Here is a 23,134-nt window from a genome sequence, read left to right on the forward strand (position 1 = left end):
GGGTGCAGAACTCTCCCAGGAAGATATACAGTGAGTGGGGAAGTTGCGGGGGGGGGGGTGCAGAACTCTCCCAGGAAGATATACGGTGAGTGGGGAAGTTGCGGGGGGGTGGGTGCAGAACTCTCCCAGGAAGATATACAGTGAGTGGGGAAGTTGGGGGTGGGTGCAGAACTCCCCCAGGGAGATGAGCAGTGAGTGTGGAAGTTGGAGGGGGAGGTACAGAACTCTCCCAAGGAGATGTGCAGTGAGCAGGGAAGGTGGGCGGAGGGGTCTGTGAAGCCAAGGGAGCTTCTGGAGACAGAAGTGGGTGGAGTGTCTTCATAAACAAATGGGCATGAAGTAAGAGAAGGCAGAGGTCAAAAGCAGAAACACTGGTGGCAGATGTGCCCACAGAAACAGACAACGTTGCAACCAGGATGTTAACTCGGAAGCTCCAGGACCCGTCAAGCCATTTCCTTTCAACGGCACTGAGGCTGTCTTCACTTAAATGTCACAGACACAAATTACTGCACACTCCAAACTGTAAGTCAGGAGTTTGTTTTCAGGTTAAATTATCTTTTGAAATAAGGCTGTTTGGGCAGTCATAAATGTAAAAATAACTAAGATGTCTGCATAAGTAAAACGGGGAAGTGGCTGGGACGCTGGTGTCATCGCGGCAGGGCTGGAACCTGGTCCCTCAGACCAGCCCTCCCCTTGAAGAGCTGTGCCTCTAAGTAAGGGCCAGGGTAAGCATGAGTATACCCCTCACTGCCATGGGCATGGGTGCTTCTGCCTGACCCATGCCCAGTAAAGGCCCCTTCCCCAGTCAGTGGGTTATGGGAATGCATCCACAAGGGGTGGGTTGGAAGCCTGGCTTCCCCGTCTACTAACAGAGCGGACTTTGACCACTCCTGAATCTTCTGACCTGTATAAAAGGAAAGCCAACCAAGCCACCCACCGGAGCTGGGGCAGGTGAAGGAAAGGGTGTGTGGACGCCATCTCCACTCAGCGAGACCCACGCCCGCAATGCCCAGTGCTCAGGGGCCAGGGGCCATCGCGACAGAGTGGACAGGTGCTCTGCGGGACACCAGCAAGGGCAGAGATGCAAGCAGGAAACACGACGTCTTCCTACTCTGGCTTGCACTGGTATCAAATAGAGGCAGGTTGTTTTTTATTTTATTATTTTTACCTCCCAGACAAATTGGCTTAGCCCAGTAACCTTTGATATTTAAAACCTGCTTCGCGCTTTCGTCATCCAGGGCAGAAAAATGAACCCCAGGCTGCTCCCCTCCCTCTGGAGCTCTTCAAAAGCCAGGAGGAGGTGAAGGGTTGACAGATTAGACACAATTTGATACTTACAATCAAAGCCCTAATTAGGTGATTTCATAAAAGAAGAGAGAATATTCTGATCATAGTGTATTTTATTACAAGTGTGGAGGTAGTAAGGCCTGCCTAAAACTGATAAAGCACATGTAACAATCCATACACCTGGGTGCTTTTAGATTTAATAAGGAGAAGTTTGTTATGGGAATATCGTCAATAGCAGCATCACCATCATCGTCATCGTCACTGTCCTCATCGTCATCACCAACACCTGCATCAATCACCATCAATAAGACCATCGTCACTATCACCATCGCCACCATCACCACTACCACTATCACCATCATCATCACCACTACCACCATCACTCACCATCAATATGACCACTGTCACTATCACCATCTCCACCATCACCACCACTACTACTATCACCATCAATATCACCAGCATCACCACCATCACCATCACCATCACAATCATCACTATCACCTGCATCATTCACCATCAGTATGACCATCATCATTATCACTGTAACCACCGTCCTCACCAGCATTCTCACCACCACCACCATCATCACCATCCACATCATCACCAGCATCATCACAACCATCACCATCATCATCACAACCATCATCACCATCACCACCATCATCACAATCATCATCCCATCACCATCATCATTACCACTACCACTATCATCATCATCACAACTACCACCATCACTCACCATCAGTATGACCACTGTCACTATCACCATCACCACCATCATCACCACCACCACTACCACTATCACCATCAATATCACCAGCATCATCACCATCACCTGCATCACTCGCCATCAGTATGACCATCATCACTGTCACCACCATCCTCACCGCCACCACCATCACCATCCACATCATCACCAGCATCATCACAACCATCACCATCATCATCACAACCATCACCATCATCATCACAACCATCACCATCACCATCACCACCATCATCATCACCATCACCTGCCATCACTCACCATCAACATGATCACCGTCACTATCATTACCATTAGCACTGCCATCATCATTAGTACCATGACTTAATCTACAAGTAGAAAGAGGGAGGGGGTGATGTACACAAGTAGTCTCAATGACAAACTGAGTGACGAACACTCCTGCTGTTTAGTGCCCAGAAACTGAATCCTAAATGCCCAGCAATGCTTGGCACAGTCCTAGACAACAGAAGACTGCACCCTGACCCCCAGTGTCTGTAGCAGAAAAGCTCAAGGGCTATAAGACTCATCCAAAGTAACTGGAAGAATCTGAAAATCTAGGGAAGGCAAATAAAATGCCTTTGCTTGACAAGTTCCCCAGCTCCACAAGGGAACACTGCAACCATGACTGTGTATTTGGTGACCACAGGCCATGTTCAGGGAGAAGGCCTGTCAAGCCACCATTAGATGCCACAGTGACTTGGGTCATGCTCTGTGAAGGCAGAATGGAAAGAGACCTTAATGGGCATGGAGTCTGGTGTGCTGGTCCTGTCTCAGAGTGGAGCCAGCTGCTGCTCTGCAGATTCCTCAGCATCACTGGGATTCTGGGTTATGGGCTGGCATCTGTAATATTCACAGGTTCTTTGGGTAATTCCAATGTGGAAGTTACAGCTCAGCTAGAAACCTCATTTATTCTGCTGCGTTGCCGTCACCATCACCATGACCATGCTCATGGTCAGCCATCATCAGCACCATCACTATCAACCACCACCATCATCACCATTACTGTCGCCATGACCACCATCATCACCATCACCATGATTACTATCACCATCACCACCACCATCAACCACCACCATCACCATCATATCAACCACCACCATCATCACCATCACCATGACTACCATCACTATCACCATGACCACCATCACCACCATCATCACCATCACTATCAACCACCACCATCATCACCATTACTGTCACCATGACTACCATCACCATCACCATGATTACCATCACCATCACCACCACCATCAACCACCACCATCACCATCACCACAGTTACCGTCACCATCACCACTACCTATGGTTACCATCACCATCACCACCACCTATGGTTACCATCACCATCACCACCACCATCAGCACCATCACCATCTTCACCTTCACCATCATCACTATCAGCCACCGCCATCATCACCACTTTCATCATTGCCACCACCACCATCACCGCCTTCATCATCAATACCTTCATCATCACCATCAGCCTCACCATCACCACCTTCATCATCACCATCATCAGCACCACCACCACCATCACCAGCTTCATGACGACCATCACCACTATCAGCAGCAGCAGCATCACCACCTTCACCATCACCACCAACACCACTGCTATCATTACAGCCACTACTTACTGAGCATCTATTATGTTCCAGGAATACCATATTACCATATATTTGTTTTCTATTTTTAGCCTCTTAGCAACCCTGTGAATTCGGTATAATTATCCCCACATTATAAATGAGGAAATTCAGGGCCCTAGAGAGACAATAGGTTGTCCAGGACAGCATAGCAAGGCAAGGCAATGGGCTAGCCTAGATGAAACCCAGACCACCATGCCTCTTTGAATTACTGTTCCACTTTCTCAGGGCTGCCTCCTGACTCCTTTCCTTGAATCCTGTCTTGATTCAAAGGCACCTGTGTCCCACCCCGAACAGTCTATTGTTCAACACTACTCCCTGCATGTCCTGTGTATGTGCGCACTGTATGGCACCCTTCCTGCTTAAAGTTGCAAGAGTGGTTTCTGCTGCCTGCATGAGTATCTGCTCTAATGCAATCACATGTCTCACACATGTGTAGACAAGGGGGAGTGAGTATAGCAAGGTGTTCAGCTGGTGACTCAGGAAGGAAAGCAGCTTTGGGTCAAGTACAACACGCAGTATCTGCAGGACAAAGGTAGGGGTTCTGCATTCCTCCCAGTCACTGGCACTTACTGGAAGACGCAGACATGAAGCTGTGCCTCTCTTGGCATCACACGAGAGGTGGTTTGGACCAGCTTCTTTAACTGGATCAGTAGGACACTCCAAAGAGTTTGGGGAGGGCATGAGGGAGGAGACTAAAGACACCCTAGAACCCTAAGGAGGAGTATGAGGGATACACAAAGCTGGATCCTAGACCACTCGCAGACATTCCAACTGACATTGTAGCCAGAGATCAAGGGGCCAACCAGCCCAGAGCCCATGACCCTACCCATTGGCTCTTGGAGGCTAAGGCAAGGCCAGGAATCAAAACCAAGGGCGCCAGCTAAGGCATTTCTACCCAGACCGAAGAGGGGGCACACAAGCGGGAGTTGGAAGAGCTGTCCCCCCGGAAGGGGACAGCTCTCCACACTACCTCCAGTGGCTTCCTGGCTGCAGAAGCCACTCAGTCCTGGGGAGTGGGATCCATCAATAAGACAGGTGGGGGAGAGGAGCAGATGCAGCCTTTCATTCCAAGGCTTAGCAAAGGATGGCCTGCAGGCCAAATTGGTCCACTCCCTGTTTTGTAAATAAAGTTTTATTGGAACACGGCTACACTCTGATTTACATACTGTCTATGGCTGCTTTTGCACTACAGTGGCAGTTGAATCATTACGACAGAGTCCATGCAACACGCAAAGCCTAAAATATTCCCCAACCGGCTCTTTATAGCAAAAGCAGCTGGCTCCTGTGCTAACCTGTGGCCCAAGGTGGGTAGAGGATGTCCTGAGAGCCCCGGCCAGCTTGGGACCCTCCTGGAGCCGGCAGCTGAGGCATAGGAGAGATATGGGGCATATGGAGTGTGGTGTGATACCGCGTCAAGCTCAATACAGATCATCAAAATGTGTTAACCTTTTCTAATCAGAAAGAAACATCAACACTTTCAAATACCGTCTTGTCCACAATTATTTGAAGTGACAAAAAAACAGGCTTTTCTGGAGTTTTCAAGATCAAATGTGCTTGCAATCTACTGGGGAAAATTAAGGAATGTTTTTCCCATCCAAAGCAGTAATTAGGAAGCAGATGTTGGTGCAGATGTGTTTACCAACCACAACCAAGCCTCATGATGTTTTTCTAATGCAGCTGAGTAACGAATCTCCACACTCACACAGACATTTCAGCATCCACACGTCGTGGCATACCTAGGGACACAGCTGCATGCAAACCACATCAATGTGCTTTCCTTGAGGGGGAAGCCAGCAGAGCAGCTCTGCGAAACACTGCTCACAGCTCAGCTGAAATGCTACCCAACCACAGCCAGCCTGTCTGTTCTCTTGTGCCAGGTATGAAAGACGGTGGCTTATGCCTCTGATGGTATCCACACGTGCTTCCTCTCAGGTAGACCCAAGGGGAAGGGAGCATCAGCAGAGAAAACAAGGAAGGCACAATAACTGCCTGGTCCTGGACATTTTGCCCTGGCTATGTCTTGCAAAGGGCTGCAGAGAAAAATACACAACTGTGTGAGGGAGTCATTAGCAGAAGGCTTGACTCAGGGGCAGGAAGTCTGAATGGGGTCTTGAAGGATGCATAGGAGTTTTCCAGGGCAAAGAATCCAGGAAGACTGAACAGCTAGAAGCAAAGTGGGACTCCAGGAGAGTGGCTGGAGGGGCCTGGGCTGGTGACTAGCCATGGAAGGGCTGGGGAACGGCTTAGGTAAAGGATGAGGCTTGAGATTTCACCCTGGAGGCCACTGCGAGCCAACAGGATGGGAGCACTGCTTTGGGATGGGAAGAATGCCGACAGCCTGCAGAGGATGGACCCCAGCACAAACAGCCCTGGGCATCCAGCAGAGTTCCTCCTCTGAGATCTCCCTCTGTTCCTCCAGGACGAAGAGCCACATCCCCTCCCACCCCACACTGCTCTGCCGCTTAGTGTAGCACCCATATCTCGACACCTCCAGATTTGAAGTTCCTTGAAATCAGAGAAACAGAAAAGAGAAGGCAGGGACAGCGATGTCCTTCAATAGTGATGTCCAATAATTAACCTGACTTTGAGCACCAAGGAAACAGAGAAACAGCCCCCAGTCCCCCTAAAGCAGTGCCTGCACGCCCCCATGCCCTGTGAGCCCAGGGCCCCTTCTCACCAGCTCCACTCCACAGGCCGCCCCCACTGCTTAACCCCCCATGGCTCCCCCCTCCTGCAGGACCAGCAGGGCCCCCCCACCCCGCTGCTTCACCTCCCCATGAGGCCACGGTGCACACACTGGGCGGGGTGTCACTTGGCCTTGTCATTTGGGATTCAGCCTCCCAGAGGGCAGGGCTCACATCCCGGAGCCTTCAGTGTTTCCCACACACATTCATGTCCTGCTATCCTCGGCTCTCACACTTGTTCTTACAGGGAAGAGTGTGAAGATGATTTGCTTTTTCACATCAAGGTTCCACTTGTGGGTATTTTTCCCCGAAAGAAATGAAAACCGGGCCTTGAACAAATACTTGCACATCTATGCTCACAGTGGCATTATCCATGACACCCAAAAGGTAGAAACCACCCGAGTGTCCCTTGACAGATATCCACGCACACGATCCACACAATGGAGTATTATTTAGCTTAAAATATTATTCAGCTTAAAAGGGCCAAAATTCTGACACAGGCTACAGCATGGACAAACCTCAAAAACATTGCACTCAGTGAAATAAGCCAGTCACCAAAGCACAAACACTTTACACTTCTACTCATATCAACCACAGGAAAATTTATAGGCACAGAAAGTAGAATGGGGGTTGCCAGAGGCTGAGGAGAGTGGGGAGTTACTGTTTGATGGGGACAGAGTTTCAATTTTGCAAGATTAAGAGAGTTCTGGAGATGAATGGTGGGCAGTTGCACAGCCATGTAAATGGACTTAATGCCACTGAATTGCATACTTAAAAGTGGTTAAAATGGCATACTTTGGTTATGTGTATTTTACCACTGAATGAAAAGGCACATTGGGGCATATCTGTCCCATGGAGTGGTGGAAGGCTTTTTTTTTTTTTGTGATGGGGTCTCGTTCTGTCACCCAGGATGGAGTGCAATGGCGGTATCTCAGTTCACTGCAACCTCCACCTCCCGGGTTCAAGCAATTCTCTTGCCTCAGCCTCCCGAGTAGCTGGGATTACAGGCCCACGCCACCACACCCAGCTAATTTTTGTATTTTCAATAGAGACGGGGTTTCACCATGTTGGCCAGGCTGGTCTTGAACTCTGACCTCAAGCAATCTGCCTGCCTTGGCCTCCCAAATTGCTGGGCTTACAGGAGTGAGTCACTACGCCTGGCCAGGCTTGCTTTTTAAATTTTTATTTTGGAGACAGGGTTTCGCTCTGTCACCTAGGCTGGAGTGCAGTGGCATGATCTTGGCTTGCTGTAGCTTTAAATCCCCAGGCTCAAGTGATCTTCCCACCTCAGTCTCCTCAGTAGGTGAGACCACAGCCACCATACCCGGCTAATTTTTAAATTTTTTGTAGAGATGGGGTCTTACCATGTTGCCCAGGCTAGTCTCAAACTAGATCAAGTAATCCACCTCCCCTCGGCCTCCCAAAGCACTGGGATTACAGGTATGAGCTGCTGCAACTGCCCGGAAGGCCTGCTTTTGTCATGTGATGGTACCACGCATGCCTGGTGGGGATACTAGAACTATCCTAAGGCTTTGTCTGCCACGTCCTGCCCCATCTCATGACTCTGATCTGCCCCTCTCCATGTTCCGCATAGAGACCTGCTGACACAGTAGATGGCCGACTCCAGAACTGAACAGAGTTTGCATCCCAGCTACGGAGGGTGAACAAGACAGCCTGGCTCCTTGCGCATCTTCTGGAGCATGGACGGTGTGGAGGCACGGCACTGACCAGACCTGAGTCCTGCGCCCAGTTCTGGCACCAGCTGTGCGAGCGCGATGCTCACCTTGCTTTCCTGGGGCTCTGTTTCCTCCCTTCTACAACAGGGTAACAGTTCCCACCGAGGCAACAGGTGAAGATGACCTGAGATGCCCCTTTCAAGGCCTTCCCAGTGCCCCACAGGATTAGGGCTGGCTGGGGTGCATATGAGAAACAAACTTACCCATTTAAACCCAAAGAATGGACTTAGAGACCTGGAGAACAGCAAAAGTGAGACTCTTAATGATGGTCTTGTAAGATCAGGTGTCTGATGGGCAGGCACACCCAGCACCGTTTCAACAAGCAGTGTATCCCTCAGTGCACAGGTCCCTCCCCCAGTTCCTCATAGGCTGAGTACTATGGGTTATGATTTTTCCAGATGTTGCCTACTGGTTTTTGGGTTGGAGTTTTGGGCGTTTTTTTTAAGGACTGCTTTGCTGCATTTTGTTGCAGCCCACAATGTGTTGCAATTTTAGTTAGCTTAGGGGCTTTTTAAGTATTTGACTCATGACCCATGTAGCTGGGCAGGCTGGTAAGAACAAACAAAGCGAGCTATTTTGCAGGCTAATAAACTTTCATCTTAAACTTTTTTGGTTTGGGTGAGGGCAACTAAGGGGCAGAGGCTGACAAGCAGGCATTGGCTATTCAAGCAGGGGCTTAGTATATTTCGTTTCTTTTGTAGTTTGCTGACCTAAGCCAATCTAAGGCACTATGTTTTGGAAATGGACCTCTGTCCACATTATTTCCTTTAGGCATGCTCAGCACTCACCTGGTTGTAGAGGGCACAGATGTGCAAGGCCGTGTTCCCCGAGGCGTTCTGGGCACTCATGTCTGCCCCGTAGAACAGCAGGTGCTCCAGGTGCTGCACGTGCCCATACCTGCAGGCCTGAAACATAGAACCCAGGCTGTAAATCAGGAACCCTCCGCCATGACAGCCGCACGCACACACAAAGTACACCAGCCACTCGGCGTATCCTTTAATGCACAGGTCCTTCCCCCAGTTCCTCATAGGCTGAGTACTATGGGTTACAATTTTTCAGATGTTACCTATTGGTTGTTGGGTTGGAGCTCCACCAGAACCCCAAGGCAGGGCAGGGCCTGTGTGGACCCCAACCCCCCACCCACCACCTGGGCAAGGGCTCCAAAGACGTCAGCAAGCACCACTAGACCCCTGGCTGTGGATCGGGGAGAATGACCTTCATGGCAGGATTGGGGACTGGTGCTCAGTTGTGAGACAGAGGGTCTGGGAAGGAGCCCCAAAGTTCCTTCCATCCTGATCCAGGGGCCTAGAGCCCAGAGGTGCAGGACGTCTTTCTTCCAACCTCAGTGCCCAGCTCCATGAGATGCAAACCAGAAGGCTCAGCCCCGGCCTCAGTTACCCAAGCTCCCCCTTCCAGGGAGGCTGCACGAGATGGCCAGGAGAGGCCTTCGCAGCCTCTTCCCTGTGTTGTATCCACAGGAGGGAGCCCTGTCCTTCTACGTGCGATGGACAGCCCCACGATGGCTTTAATGCAGCCCAGCTCCTAAGTAAGTTGCAGGACGTAGGGGTAGGGCGGCCCTGCAGTATGACCAACTTCTCTCTGAGAACTACAACATGTGTGGCTTGTGAACCATCAGGGCCCGGGGGTCAAACAGACCCAGGCCTGAACCATTTGTCAGAACTTTCGCCTCAGCACCTACGTGCATTCTCATCTATAGGCAGGAACAACCCTCAACCCTCGCTGGGTTCAGATGAGAATCCCATGGGACAAAGAACTCCACAGGGCCTCACACAAGGCCGGGCACTGAGTCAGTACTTGGTAAACCAGCGCAGCCCCTCCCCACCCAAGCTCACAGGGGCCAGGGAGGTCCCCATGCAGGTGACGAGGGCCCTCTGTCCAGCCACACACTGCTCGACATTGTGGCCACAACCTTGGACCTGGAGAAAAGTGGGTCCTGACCTAACACGTCTCACCCCCAGGGTTGGGAGGGAAAGAGGTGAGCCCCGCCAAGGGCAGGCAGCCGAGGGGTGTTGAGAGCAGTAGGTGCCGTGGTAGCCCAGGAAGGGGTTCTCATGAATCCTGCTCTACTGCTAATTGAGACAGAGGTGAATTTCACCTTCTCAGGGTCCACGAGAAAGAACTATACCTCAGCAAGATGAGGAAAGATGACAGGGAGGATATTGAAACTATTAATTGGATGAGCTGTTAAACACACACACACACACACAGACACAAGAAATTTCCATTTACCATTGCTGTGCCTCCCACAAATCTCATTAATTTATAAAGTAGATCCCTGTTGCAGATCTCGTTGCTGTCACCTGCCCGGCCCCACAGCCTCTTCTTCTGGGAACTGCACCTGCGTTTGCCTTTGGGGACTACCCAGCTCCACTCTCAGAGGTCTGGGGAAGTCCTCCCCACCCTGCTCCTGCGGAGGCACAGGACACAGGCAGGAGCCATCAGGTTCCATCTCCCCAGGCACAGTAAGGGACGCCCATGTGACCTCAGAAGCTGCCATGTCCCAAGCTAGAACATTCATCAGAACTACTGGGGGAAAAGTTCTTTCTTTCTTCCAGAGTGGGGAGCAGGAAAGTGACAGAGCCCTGGAGCTGCTGGAACCCTCAACACAGAAGGGAAGTGTGACGGGCAGGGAGAGGAAGAAAGGAAAGAAAGAGAGAGAAAGAGAGGAGGCAGGAAGAGACACGCACAAAGCCAAGATGACACTGTCTGAGCCCCTCTAAGCTACAACTGACCCTGGAATTTCAGGGACATAACAATCAGGCATAACTCCCTCCCCTCACCCACCTATTTGCATTGGGATTTGTGTTCCTGAAACTGAAGAATCCCTGGCTATTTCGCACTCCCCAAAGGACTTCTGGGAGGCAACACTTTGTTACAGCTTAATTTAATTGCTCTGTGGTCAATAAAGACAACTAATGTTAGCATAAAGACACTGAACAATTAATCCACACTCATTATTCCCCTTCCCCCAGTTAATCTGAATTTATGAGCTTGTAAGTTCCATCAGTCAGATGGTGCCAGAGCACTCTTTCCTCGCAAGGTCAAAATAGGCTCAACGGGAAGAGATGAAAAAGGAGCCGCTGACTCCGGGCGGACGTCTCGTAGGCGTATTCCCAAGAGCATGCTTCCATTTTCCACTTTTCCCACGTCCATTGTTTTATAACACACAAACCCGGGAAATACAGAAAAGTGCTGAACAAAAACCAAAAGTCACCCAGAATTCCACAGTCTTAGCACTAGCAGTAATTTTTTTTTTTCAAGCATCATTTCAGCTAGTCTCTTCTTTCTGTTTTAACCCCTGGTGGTTGAGGCACACAGCTCGCGCCTGCTAAGGAAGATGCAGCTGCCATGCAAGGGGGTGAGGGGGATCCAAGCCAGATAGTGGGCAGACGGGTCCACAGATGGCTGCACGCAGGACTCTGCACACACAAGGACATTCAAGAAGGGGAATGGGAGCTGGGCTCTCACTGTCAAAGAAGGAAGTTACAAATACACTACAGGAGAAAACGAGAACATGCCTTGTGGTGTTGGCTTGGAACGGGAGTATCAGTAGAAACTCACAATTTTTAACATACAGACTGATAAAAATTAAAATGTGGATGCCCACGTGTCTACCCATCCCTAACTCTGCCTACTGAGAGGGTGGGGGACAGGAACAGCCCAGCAGCCATCAGCACCCCAAGCACCTGCACCTTGGCTTCTAAATACCACTCCACACTAAAAAGAACCAGGCTCCTTGGAGAAACAGCTGATTCCTGAGGCAGGAAAAGAGCAAGGTGAGCCTGAAATACCTTGTTGTGCCAGAAATGAAGAAAATGGTAAAAAAAAAAAAAAAAAATCAATGTGGCTGTGTCCCGAGGACACAGGAGCCATCCTGAGGGACACCCACCAGCTAAAACTGGGATAATAATAATGGATTATTACCTCCTGAATAAAGAGAAATAATGGATGCCAAAACTGTCAGGTGAAAGGGGTATGAGAAAACAGATTTTTGCATAGCCTCAAAGATCACCAAAAAAGATCTATTAATTACAAAGGAGCAAAATAAGGCAGGAGGTGGGACTCGACTCTGGAAGTGGGACTCAGACACCGGACCAAACTGAGGACTAGCCAACACAGGGCGGGGCAGAAGCAGCTTTCCATAAGACATGCCCATCCGTGTGCCACATCAGTTTATGGTTGCCATGGCAACACCCAGACGTTACCACCCCCTTCCCTGGCAATGGCCTGATGATTTGGAAGTTACCACCCTTTTCCTGGCAATTCCTGCAGAACCTGCCCCATAATTTGCATGTAATTAAAAGTGGGTATAAATGTGAGTGCAGCATGGCCTCTGAGCTGCTGCTCTGGGCACACCGCCTCTGGGGCAGTCCTGCTCTGCAAGGAGCAGTCTCTCTGCTGCTGTTCACAGCTGCTTCAATAAAGGTTGCCAACATCGCCATCCTGCCCTTGAATTCTTTGCTGGGTGAAGCCAAGAGTCCTCCCGGGCTAAGCCCCCTTTTTGGGTCTCGCTTGCCCTGCATCAAAAGAGGAGAAACCCAGCAGACCCCACCTGACCAGGTGGTCAGCGTGACCTTCACAGTGAGCACCAGATGGATGGTCCCCATGTGTCCCTGTGAGAACGTGATGCTGACAGCACAGCATCCTTTCTAAGGCATTCCTGCTAAATGCACACGCTGGATCCCATCACAAGCAAACACCAAGCAAACCCAACAAAATGACCACCCCAAAATCTTCAAAACGGTCACAGCCATGGGAATTAAGGGAAGCCAGAGGAAGTCTCCCAGATGGAAAGGCTCCATGCAGGGTCCCAGGCTGGATCCTCTTCTATCAGGGATGTTACTGCAACACCAGCGCCACTCAAACGTGCTCTCCGCATGGAGGGCATAGGGGAGTTCCTTGTACTATTCTTGCAACTCTTCTATAAGCTAGAAATGGAAATAATCATTTACAATTTTAAAAAGAAAGTAATAGGCCGGGCGCAGTGGGTCATGCCTGTAATCCCAGCACTTTGGGAGGCCAGTATGGGTGGATCATGAGGTCAGGAGATTGAGACCATCCTGGCTAACACGGTGAAACCCCGTCTCTACCAAAAACACAAAAAACTAGCCAGGCATGGTGGTGGGTGCCTGTAATCCCTGCTACTCAGGAGGCTGAGGCAGGAGAATGGCGTAAACCCAGAAGGTGGAGGTTGCAGTGAGCTGAGATGGTGCCACTGCACTCCAGCCTGGGCGACAGAGCAAGACTCCGTCTCATAAATAAAAAAATAAAGAATCGGCCAGGCGTGGTGGGTCACGCCTGTAATCCCAGCACTTTGGGAGGCCGAGATGGGTGGATCACGAGGTCAGGAGATTGAGACTACCCTGGCTAACACGGTGAAACCCCATCTCTACTAAAAAATACAAAAAATTAGCCAGGTATGGTGGTGGGTGCCTGTCATCCCAGCTACTTGGGAGGCTGAGGCAGGAGGAGAATGGCAATGAGCCAGGAGCTGGAGCTTGCAGTGAGGCCGAGATTGTGCACCTGCACTCCCAGCCTGGGCGCCAGAGCGAGACTGACTGTCTCAAAAATACAATACGAATTAAACTAAGGAAGGAAGCGAAGCGAAGGAAGGGAGGTGAGGGAGGGAGGGGGGAGGGAGGAGGGAGGAGGGCGAGGGCGAGGGGAGAGGGAGGGCACCCGCTTGACACAAAGATACTGAAAGCTACCAAAGCGTTAAAGGAAGGAATTCATCCTCCCCCAAGAGAAGCAACACTAATCCCCTTTTCTTATTTTGAAAAGGGTGTCTGGTCTCTGGCTGTTGAGAGACAGCTGAGAGGGTGATAGGAGGGTGGAGAGTAACGGAATGAAAGGCAAAACACTGCCCTTGACACCCGCTCCCCGTACCCACTCTCCTGAGGCACTTTTCGGAAAATGCATGTGTGGGAGGCTCCACCCACGTCTGCTGCCTCTGAATCTCCTGATGAGACCTGGGCAGGGGCACCTGGAGATGGCTCCCCTCGAGACTGTTTGCCCAGCGATGCCTGGCGTCCCACCCGCCCCTGTGCAACCACAAGACTTGGTGTGAATGAGAAGAAAGGGTGCGCCTTCCTTCAAGCCCTTTACTGCCACCTGCTGGACACCGGTGATACATCTACAGGACCTCAAACTAGAGCAAGTGGAACGGCGCCACCTGGGGTTGTACAATGCCCAGCACGGCAACCGGAGCAGCGGGGAGGTCATTGCTCTCTCTGCAGGGAAGCAGCACAGGTCGGCTGAGACGAACCCCCTACCACTGCTGCTTGGCTCTGTGCCCCAAACAGAATTATTCTCAACCACACTTAGGCATTTCTCCCAAAGCATATGCCTTGTAACATGAGGTGGAGACACCACAGCCTACACAACCAAGAGTCACATCATTTCAGCTCTCACTGGGTCAGGAAGTGCGCTGCCCATCAGTAGAGAAACAACGTCTTGTCCAAACACAGGCAAACCCCCTCGCCTGGCCTGAGCCACTGGCTGCTCCGTGGCCCCGCATACCACGGTTTTCAAAGGCTGGCTCTGGTCTTCCTTCTGGCCCAGCAGTCAAGGAGGCCAAGGCACCTGAATGAACGCAGGAATGCAGGCAGTGGACGGGCTGTGATGCAAACCACAAGTGGCTAGTTCGGTTTTGTTGGTGTTGCGGGCTGGACTGCATCCCTACAGCATTCATCCGTTGGAGTCCCCACCACCAGCACCTCCGCATGGGGCTGTATGTGAAGAGTGTCTTTCGAGAGGTGATTAAGTTAAAATGAGGCCATTAGGGGGACCCTAATCCCTTCTGCCTGGTATCCATATAAGAAGAGGAGCTGGGGACACAGACACACAGGGGGATGACCCTGTGAGGACGCAGGGAAAAGGCAGTGTCTGCCAGCCAAGGAGAGAGGCCTCAGGAGGAATCAGCCCTCGACACCTTCATCTCGGACTCCACCCTCCAGAACTGTGAGATGATGTCTACTGTTTGAGGAACTTTGCGGCGGCAGCCCTATGCAGCGAACACAATCTCTTTGGGTCTACTAATGTGTGCTGTTCAGCCTGAAATGATCACAGACAAAGGACGTCATGCTCAATTCGAAAAGGAGAGATGACTGGCATTCCCACATAAAGCTACAGCCCTTGCCCACCTTCCCCACGGAGCCCATTGCTCTCAGAACGTGATTTTTGGAAAGATGAAGTCTCTTAAAGATGTCACCGATGTCAGGAGAGCAAGACAGAGGACCTGCCGAAGTGCAGAGCGTGGGGTGCTGGTCTCGGGGTCTTCACCCACCCCCTCTCCTCTGCTCCCCGTACGTCCCTGAAGAGTCAGGGCTGACTGGGAAGATGGGTACTCAACAGTCCTCATTCCTTCTGGAGGCTCAGAGAGAGGATGCCTCTCTTCCTTCAAACAGAACCTTGCCAGGCAAGAGGGGCTCAGAATATGGAACTGACCTCCCAGGTCAATTCAGAGCAGATCCCCCGAAAGCACGGCTCACTGCTGCGGCTCCAGACACCGGGGCCACAGAGGCTCGGCCACTCGTGCCCAGGGACAGACACTGAGCCCTGGGTCCAGAGTGACAAGGGGAGGGGCTCCCATGCTCCGGTCCTGCCACCTGGCAGGGATCCCAGACTCTCACACCCTGGAGGTGCTCACCTGGAAAGGTGCAGTACCTGTCAGCACCCACGTCCCACAGTGAGGCTTGGCCACAGTTCCAAGGCTGCCAAGCACATGCCAGCACCAAGGGGCAGAACCCTGTTCACAACACCTCCCCACTGGGGTCAGTGCATGCCACCTGCCCAGATCTGAGGGTGGCAGTACCTGCCAGCACCACAGCCTGGCTCCAACACAGCCCCCACCTCCCCTGGCCAGAATGAGCCACTCCTGGCTGGCACTGTGGAGCTCCCGGGCTCTCCACCTGGCCGCTGTTCATGCTGGTCCTTCCTGTGCTACCTGGCATTGCGCTTTCTGTGACCAAGCCCAGGCTTGGACACAGTGGTCACTGCGGTGCCTGAACAGTGGTCATCTCAGCGCCCAGGCAATGGTCATCTTGGGGCCTGGACACAGCAGTCACCTCAGTACCTAGATGGACAGTGATTACCTCAGCGCCTGGACATGGTGAGAGCCACAGTACACTAGAAAAACCTCAATCTGAAGGAAGACCACACCCCATGTGGCTCCATCCCACCCTAAATGCTAACTTTTCAGTCAAACATTGACTCCCATCTCTACCATGCAGCTCACACCGGGCTGCACACAGTCCCACCCTGGCGGGACGGTAACCAGAATGCTTGGACCCAGAACGACATAACGTGGGGCTCCAGTAGAGAACCTCCCATAGGCCAGGGAGGATCAGGGGCCCGTCCCCTTGCCATGGGGCCCAGAGAGGCTCGAGAGCTGAGGGCGTGCAGCCAGGGATGGGCAGGGGGCAGCCTGGAGCAGGAGGAGGGGAGAAGTCACTGTGGCCCGAAACTATCTCTTTAAGGCTGACACTCTTCATTTAAATGTGATAAATAACAAATAGCAGCCAGTAACAACATTCAGACTGATGCCACACCCATCGCACGATGGGGGAAAATCAAACGAGGGTCTGGGAACAGATGTGGTCGGCGCTCTCTGAATACAACTGATTGTTTAGTTTTTTCCCCCCCTTCTGAAACAGGCTCTCATTATGGTTATCCAGGCTGGAGTGCAGTGGCACGATCTCAACTCACTGCAGCCTCCACCTCCGGGTTCAGGTGATCCTCCCACCTCAGCCTCCCAAGTAGCCGGGATTACAGGTATGTGTCACCACACCCCGCTAATTTTTGTATTTTTGGTAGAGACAAGTTTTGCCCTGTTGGCTGGGCTGGTTTGGAATCCTAGGCTCAAGTGATCTGCCTGCCTCGATCTCCCAAAGTGCTGGGACTACAGTGTGAGCCCCTGTGCCCAGCCTAATGTATTATTTCTAATGCTGACCAGCCTAATGCATCACTTCTAATGATGACGTCGGACGTGGCCACATGATGATGACAACGAGGATGATGATGTGGGGACAGATGATGACAATAATGATGGGGACATTTACTGAGTACCTGGTCTATGCTGGGCACTGCAGAAAGTGCCTCACATGAATTCTGTCATTAGCTGTCTCCAGAGTTCTGCAAATTATTACTCAGCCGGCCTGAGAGATTAGCACACAAGCCCAGAGAGGGTGGGGCACTTGCTGGGTGACCCAGTGAGCGATGAGGTGGGTTTGCAACCCCAGGCTGCATAACACCCAGGCCAGAATATGGCCAACAGACAGCATGAGGAGGAGATTCCTTCATCTCAAAGATACTGAGTCAAACTCAGAGAGGGAGGGAGGGAGCCAGGCTCTGCCCCAGGCAGGCACCAGAGTTCAGCACGTGGAAACACAGCGTCTGGATCCCTCGCCAAGCAGCATCCTCTCTAGGACCACACCCCCTCTGGCCAGGGCCACCGTGCTGTGACGTTGCACGGTGGATGTAAAAGTCTTCAGCAATTAAAAATACAGAATGAATACCCCAAATCTGATCCCTGATTTCCTTGGGTTGTGGGAATGCATTGGGGTGTTTCTTAACTTGCTTCTTTATACTTCTTTGTATTTTCCAAGATTTCCATGATGCAAGGTTATTTTTTTGGTAATCCAAAAAAAAAAAGGTAATTTGAATAACAACTTTTAAGATAATTTGCAGAAAGCCTGAGCTCAAAAAGGGCTCTTCTAACATCAGCCTGTGGGGACGGGGCATATCCCCACTGCATGAAGTGGAGGGTGGATCTGAAATGCGTCCTTAGGCCACATGCACCCGGCCTGAGACAATGACGGGAAAGCAATGGCCTGGGGAACTCTGGAGTGCACCTGTAGCATCTGTGACCAGGCCTGGCTGTGGCCACGCAGGCTCTCCCACACCATGAACAGCCAGAACCCTGGGACAGGGCTGTCCATTCTCCAGGTGCTAGAACGGAGACATAGACTTTAAATGCAGAGCCCATCAGCCTGAGAGCTCAGAGGTGCTTCTCCCGAGAGCGCAGAGCCAGGCACGGCCCAGTGAGGTCCAGGAAAACCCACCTGCCCCTGTAATTTGTTCTGCCACAGACGTGCTATGAGTGGTTTGGATGTGAGAACCCTATAGGCAGCAAAGAGAACCAGGCTTCTGGTATGAGACAGGCTGGGAGCGATCCCAGCTCAGCCAACTGCTTGCTCCGTGCCTTGGGCAAGTGACCTGCCCTCTCTGGGCCTGTGAACTCATATGAGAAACAGCAACGAGAAGTAACCAGCTCTGAGGATATAGAATCATAGTGCAATTACTGCAGCTCAGGACAATGAATGCTCCCAAATTGCTACGGGTCCTATACACATTTGGCCATTTTTACAAAGAGAAGCCTCTGTCATGTACCTGGAAGGGTTCGTTCATTAAAGGAAATCTGAAATTAAACGTTCCTCTCCCAGGAGCGCTCCTGTCTTAATGATGTCAGTGACAGCTCTCAAAATCAGTAGACTTTGGGCTAGGCGCGGTGGCTCACTCCTGTAATCCCAGCACTTTGAAAGGTTGAGGTCGGCAGATCACTTGAGGTCAGGAGTTCGAGACCAGCCTGGCCAACATGGTGAACCCTGTCTCTACTAAAAATACAAAATTAGCTGGGCGTGGTGGCACACGCCTGTAATCCCAGCTACTTGGGAGGCTGAGGCAAAAGAATTGTGTGTACCTGGGAGGCAGAGGTTGCAGTGGGCCAAGATCACCTCACTCCACCCCAGCTCTCAGGTAACAGAGACTCCATCTCAAATATAAATATAAATATAAATATAAATATAAATATAAATATCAGTAGACCTGGAGTTAAGTAGATGATTCTCCATAATGTGGAGTGGGTCCCATCCAATCTGTTGAAGGCCTTAAGACTGAGGTCCCCTGAGAAGGAAGAGACTCTGCTAGAGACAGACTTGAGACCTGCACTGTGGCATTTACTGGGCCACGTGGCAGGGTAAATGCCAGGCTGATGAGGATGATCTGGGAGGCAGACGGCGCTGTCCGCTGCTCCTGCAGGCCCGCGCAGGGCACCCTCACCCATCCCTTATCTGCTCCATCCCTTATCATCTGATAGGCACAAGGGCCCTGCAGATGAATGAGACAAGGCTCACAAAGGCAAAGTTCTTCACATCATCACCAAGATTCTTTAGCAGGGGAGAAAATGGCTTTCCCAGTCTTTCCTGAATAGCCAGCACACCACCAGAGGGCAGTGAATGCACCCGGCTGGCTTTCCAAACCCTGCTCCACATTTTCCAAGCTAAGGCCGGAGCAGGTGCACCGCCCTGGACCTCATGCCTCCGAGGTACCAGTGCAGCTGCACAGGCTCAGGCCGCGGGACCGAGGTGGCCAGGTGGCGCTGGGACGGCCAGGCTCTGAATGTAAGCGAAGGGCCTCAGGGATGGAACCCGGCCCCTGGCAGGCCAGGAGTCACAGCTGAGAGCTGCAGTGAGTGACTAATAGCCAGGGCTCCTGCCAGCCTCCACCGTCACCTTCATCCCAGGGCCAGCTGGAGAGATGGGCCTGGAGACACTTGCCTGGTTGGGAGAGAGGGCAGGAAAAAGGAAACAGGGAGAGGTGCGGGAGGCGAAAGGACGGAGCTCCAGGAATCCCCAAAGTTGAGACACAGCGGCTATGCTGGCAAAAGGGCTGGCGGTTGGATTTGGGGCTCTGTGAACTACTCCACGTTTAAGGAGGTTTTAGCCTGCGCTCACACTTTCAGAGCTCGAAAAGAAAACAGCAACGCAACCAGAGCATTGATGTCTAAAGGGAGGACACGTCTGGAAAACACGTTCAAGCAGGCATTCTCACAGACAACAAGCGAGCTTCGGGTCCCATACGCAGTTAGCTGGGTTTTCTGTGTGTGTGTGTGTGTCTGTGTGTGTGTGTGTGTGTGTGTGTGTGTTTTGGAGTTTTGCTCTTGTTGTCCAGGCTGTCATGCAGGGGCATGATATCAGCTCACTACAACCTCTGCCTGCCGGGTTCAAGCGATTTTCATGCCTCAGCCACCCGAGTAGCTGGAATTACAGGCGTGCACCATCACACTTGGCTACTTTTTGTACTTTTAGTAGAGATGGGGTTTCACCATGTTGGCCAGGCTGGTCTCCAACTCCTGGCCTCAGGTAATCCACCTGCCTCAGCCTCACAAAGTGCTGGGATTACAGGTGTGAGCCACCACGCCCAGCCACATTTGACTATTTTTACAAAGCCTCTGTCCTGTGCCTGGAGGGGCTCATTCACTAAAGGAAACGTGAATTTAAACGTTCCTCTTCCAGGGGTGCTCCCGTCTTCATGAAGTCAGTGACTGCTCTCAAAATCAGTCAACTGAGTCGATGATTCTCCATAATGTGGGTGGGCCCCATCCAATCAGTTGAAGGCCTCAAGAGCCTTCAACTCTTGAAGAGGAAAAGGGGACTGAGGTCCCCTGAGGAGGAAAAGATTCTGCCGGAGACGAACAGGATCCACGCAGCGGGATCAACTCTTCCTGGGTCTCCAGCCTGCCCTGCAGCTTCACGATCGCATGAGCCAATTCCTCAAAAATACTTTCTATTTAAAAAAATTCTGTATCTGTACACACACACACATGCACGCATGTGCACATCCTATTGGTTCTGTTTCTCTGGAGAACGCTATCACCCCTGAATACAGAAGCAACAGCGAGTGGGTTCTATGGCGTTGTCCAGTGACATCAAATGACAGTTCTGTTCATGCGAATCACCGACTTAGAGTTGACTGAGAACAAGACACATAACTCATTCTCCACTTGGCCAGGCGGGAGGGACGTCCCCAACATCCATGTCTCTTAGAGACTCACAACTCAGTCTTGCCCCCCGGGGCCGGCAGCTGTTAGGCACAGACCCTGTGAGACTGGAGAAGGACGTGGGTGCTCAGGGTGCCATGACTCCCACCCCTCGCCCAACCATGTCTGCTGGTGGAAATGTCTCGTGGGTGACTGCACCACCCCACCAGGGACCTCCCCTCGTGCTGAACTTGACCTTGACCTCAAATCAGCCTAGTCAGTTTTAAAAATCAAGCTCATTAGAGCTTTGGCAGTCCCAGGAACTGCTCTTTTCCAAGCAGGTCACCTTGGAAGCTTGGGACAGCTCCCAACACAGGCGGGATTCTCCTTCGGGAGCTGCCTCTTCCACATCCTCAACAGGAGCCGAAGCTCACACCGTGTGGACAGGCTTGGCCTTGAAAATACCAGCACAGAGCTGACAGCCAAGCGCAGCAAGGAGAGGAGATGGGCAGAGGAACGGAGCTGTGTCTCAGAGCGTGAGTGTCTGCATGGTCACAGCGTGAGCCCAAGAGGCACCAGTGTCCAGAAACACCGAACACTGTCAGGCCTGCTCAGAAGCATGTCCACACACACGTGGACCTGTATGTACGTGTATGTGTGTATGTGTGTATGTGTGTGTGTGTGTGTGTAATTTATGTTAGTCTTTCTGTCTCGCATCTGGTTTCCCCACAAGGGAACACCAGGGGCTTGCATCAGGCATTTCTGTTCACTGCTGCAGGCTGTGTGTGCAGGACACCGAGACACGTCGCTGGGGATCACACCCAGTAGACGACGTCTGTGGCTGAATGAGCACCGGCAGTAGGTGGGGTCTGTGGTGCAGCCAGAATGCCTGGAAGTGGGTCAGGCGTGAAGAGGTGAGCGTGGTCAGGCTCAGGCCGGGAGACCTCTTGGGGATCCCCTGAAACAGCTCAGACACAAATGAGGAGGTGCCAGGGCAATGAGCACGGCCAGGGTCAGATGCTGTGAAGAGGCTCAGAGGGGCCAGGCCTGACACACAGCCGAGGGATGGCAGGGCCATCTGAGGCTGGAACTGTTGGTTGACAAAGGGAGAAGAGGTCAAGGGGAGGAAGGAAGAGGGAGCAAGGACAGAAACACTGGCAAGTTTAATCCAGGGAAAAAGCGAGGGCAGGGCAGGAGACTGAGGCGGGGAAGCAATCCAAAAACCTCCCCAGTGCTCTGCAATAATTCACCTGCTGCTTCTACATCCAGGTGTGTCAGCCAGGGTTCTCCAGAGAAACAGAACCTCTGTGTGTGTGTGTGTGTGTGTGTGTGTCCTATTGCTGCTACACTGAGTGTGTATTAGCCAGGGTTGTCCATAGAAACAGAACCCGTGTGTGTGTGTGTCTGTGTGTGTGTGTGTGTCCATGTCCTGCTGCTTCTACACTCAGGGTGTATCAGCCAGGGTTCTCCAGAGAAACAGAACCTATGTGTGTGTGTCTGTGTGTGTCCATGTCCTGCTGCTTCTACATTCAGGGTGTATTGGCCAGGGTTCTCCATAGAAACAGAACCTGTGTGTGGGTGGGTGTGTGTGTGTATGTGTATCCTGCTGCTTCTACATTCAGAGGGTATCAACCAGTGTTCTCCAGAGAAACACAACCTGTGTATGTGTGTGTGTTTGTACATGTATACACTTATACGTTACATATGTATACGCACACAGAGAATTTTTAAAAGTTTAAAGTTTAAAATAGACACATAAAATTAAAGATGGAAATATTTTAAAGAGTTGGCTCATGCAGTCATGGAAGATGTAAGTCTGAAATCTGCAGGGCAGGCTGGAGACCCAGGGCAGAGTTCAGTGGGAATCTGGAGTCTTTTTCCGGCAGAATTCCTTCTCTCTTGGGATCTCAGTGTTTTTTCTCGTAAGGGCTTCAACTGATTGGATGGGGCCCACCCACATTTGGAGAGTCATCGGCTTAACTCAAAGTCCACTGACTCAAATGTTAATCCCACCTTAAAAAACACCTTCTCAGCAACTTCCAGAATATTGTTTGATCAAATATTTAGGAGCTACAGCCTAGCCAAGTTAACACATAACATTAATGATCACAGGGGAAAATTATTTTCCTTTTCAACAAAGAAAAGCACAAGAACGACAAGAAATCTCATGACGGATGCATGGAAGAGGACTTCCAAAGACCGGTCATTACTGTTCCCGCTCCCGAGAGCTCCGGCCT

General features: G+C 51.4%; 1 protein-coding gene across 2 annotated transcripts in view; it reads right to left on the reverse strand.

Moving 5' to 3' along the window:
• SHANK2 (SH3 and multiple ankyrin repeat domains 2) overlaps nt 1-23,134 on the reverse strand; it is a 667,466-nt gene that overhangs the window by 520,829 nt on the left and 123,503 nt on the right. For both annotated transcript variants that reach the window (XM_017887194.1, XM_017887185.1), the window contains exon 8: nt 8,908-9,024. In XM_017887194.1, the coding sequence (XP_017742683.1) occupies nt 8,908-9,024 (117 nt within the window). The remainder of the gene's footprint in view (nt 1-8,907; nt 9,025-23,134) is intronic.

The sequence above is a fragment of the Rhinopithecus bieti genome, unplaced genomic scaffold (assembly GCF_001698545.2).
Source record: "Rhinopithecus bieti isolate Rb0 unplaced genomic scaffold, ASM169854v2 scaffold_1014, whole genome shotgun sequence".
NCBI classification, from domain to species: Eukaryota; Metazoa; Chordata; class Mammalia; order Primates; family Cercopithecidae; genus Rhinopithecus; species Rhinopithecus bieti.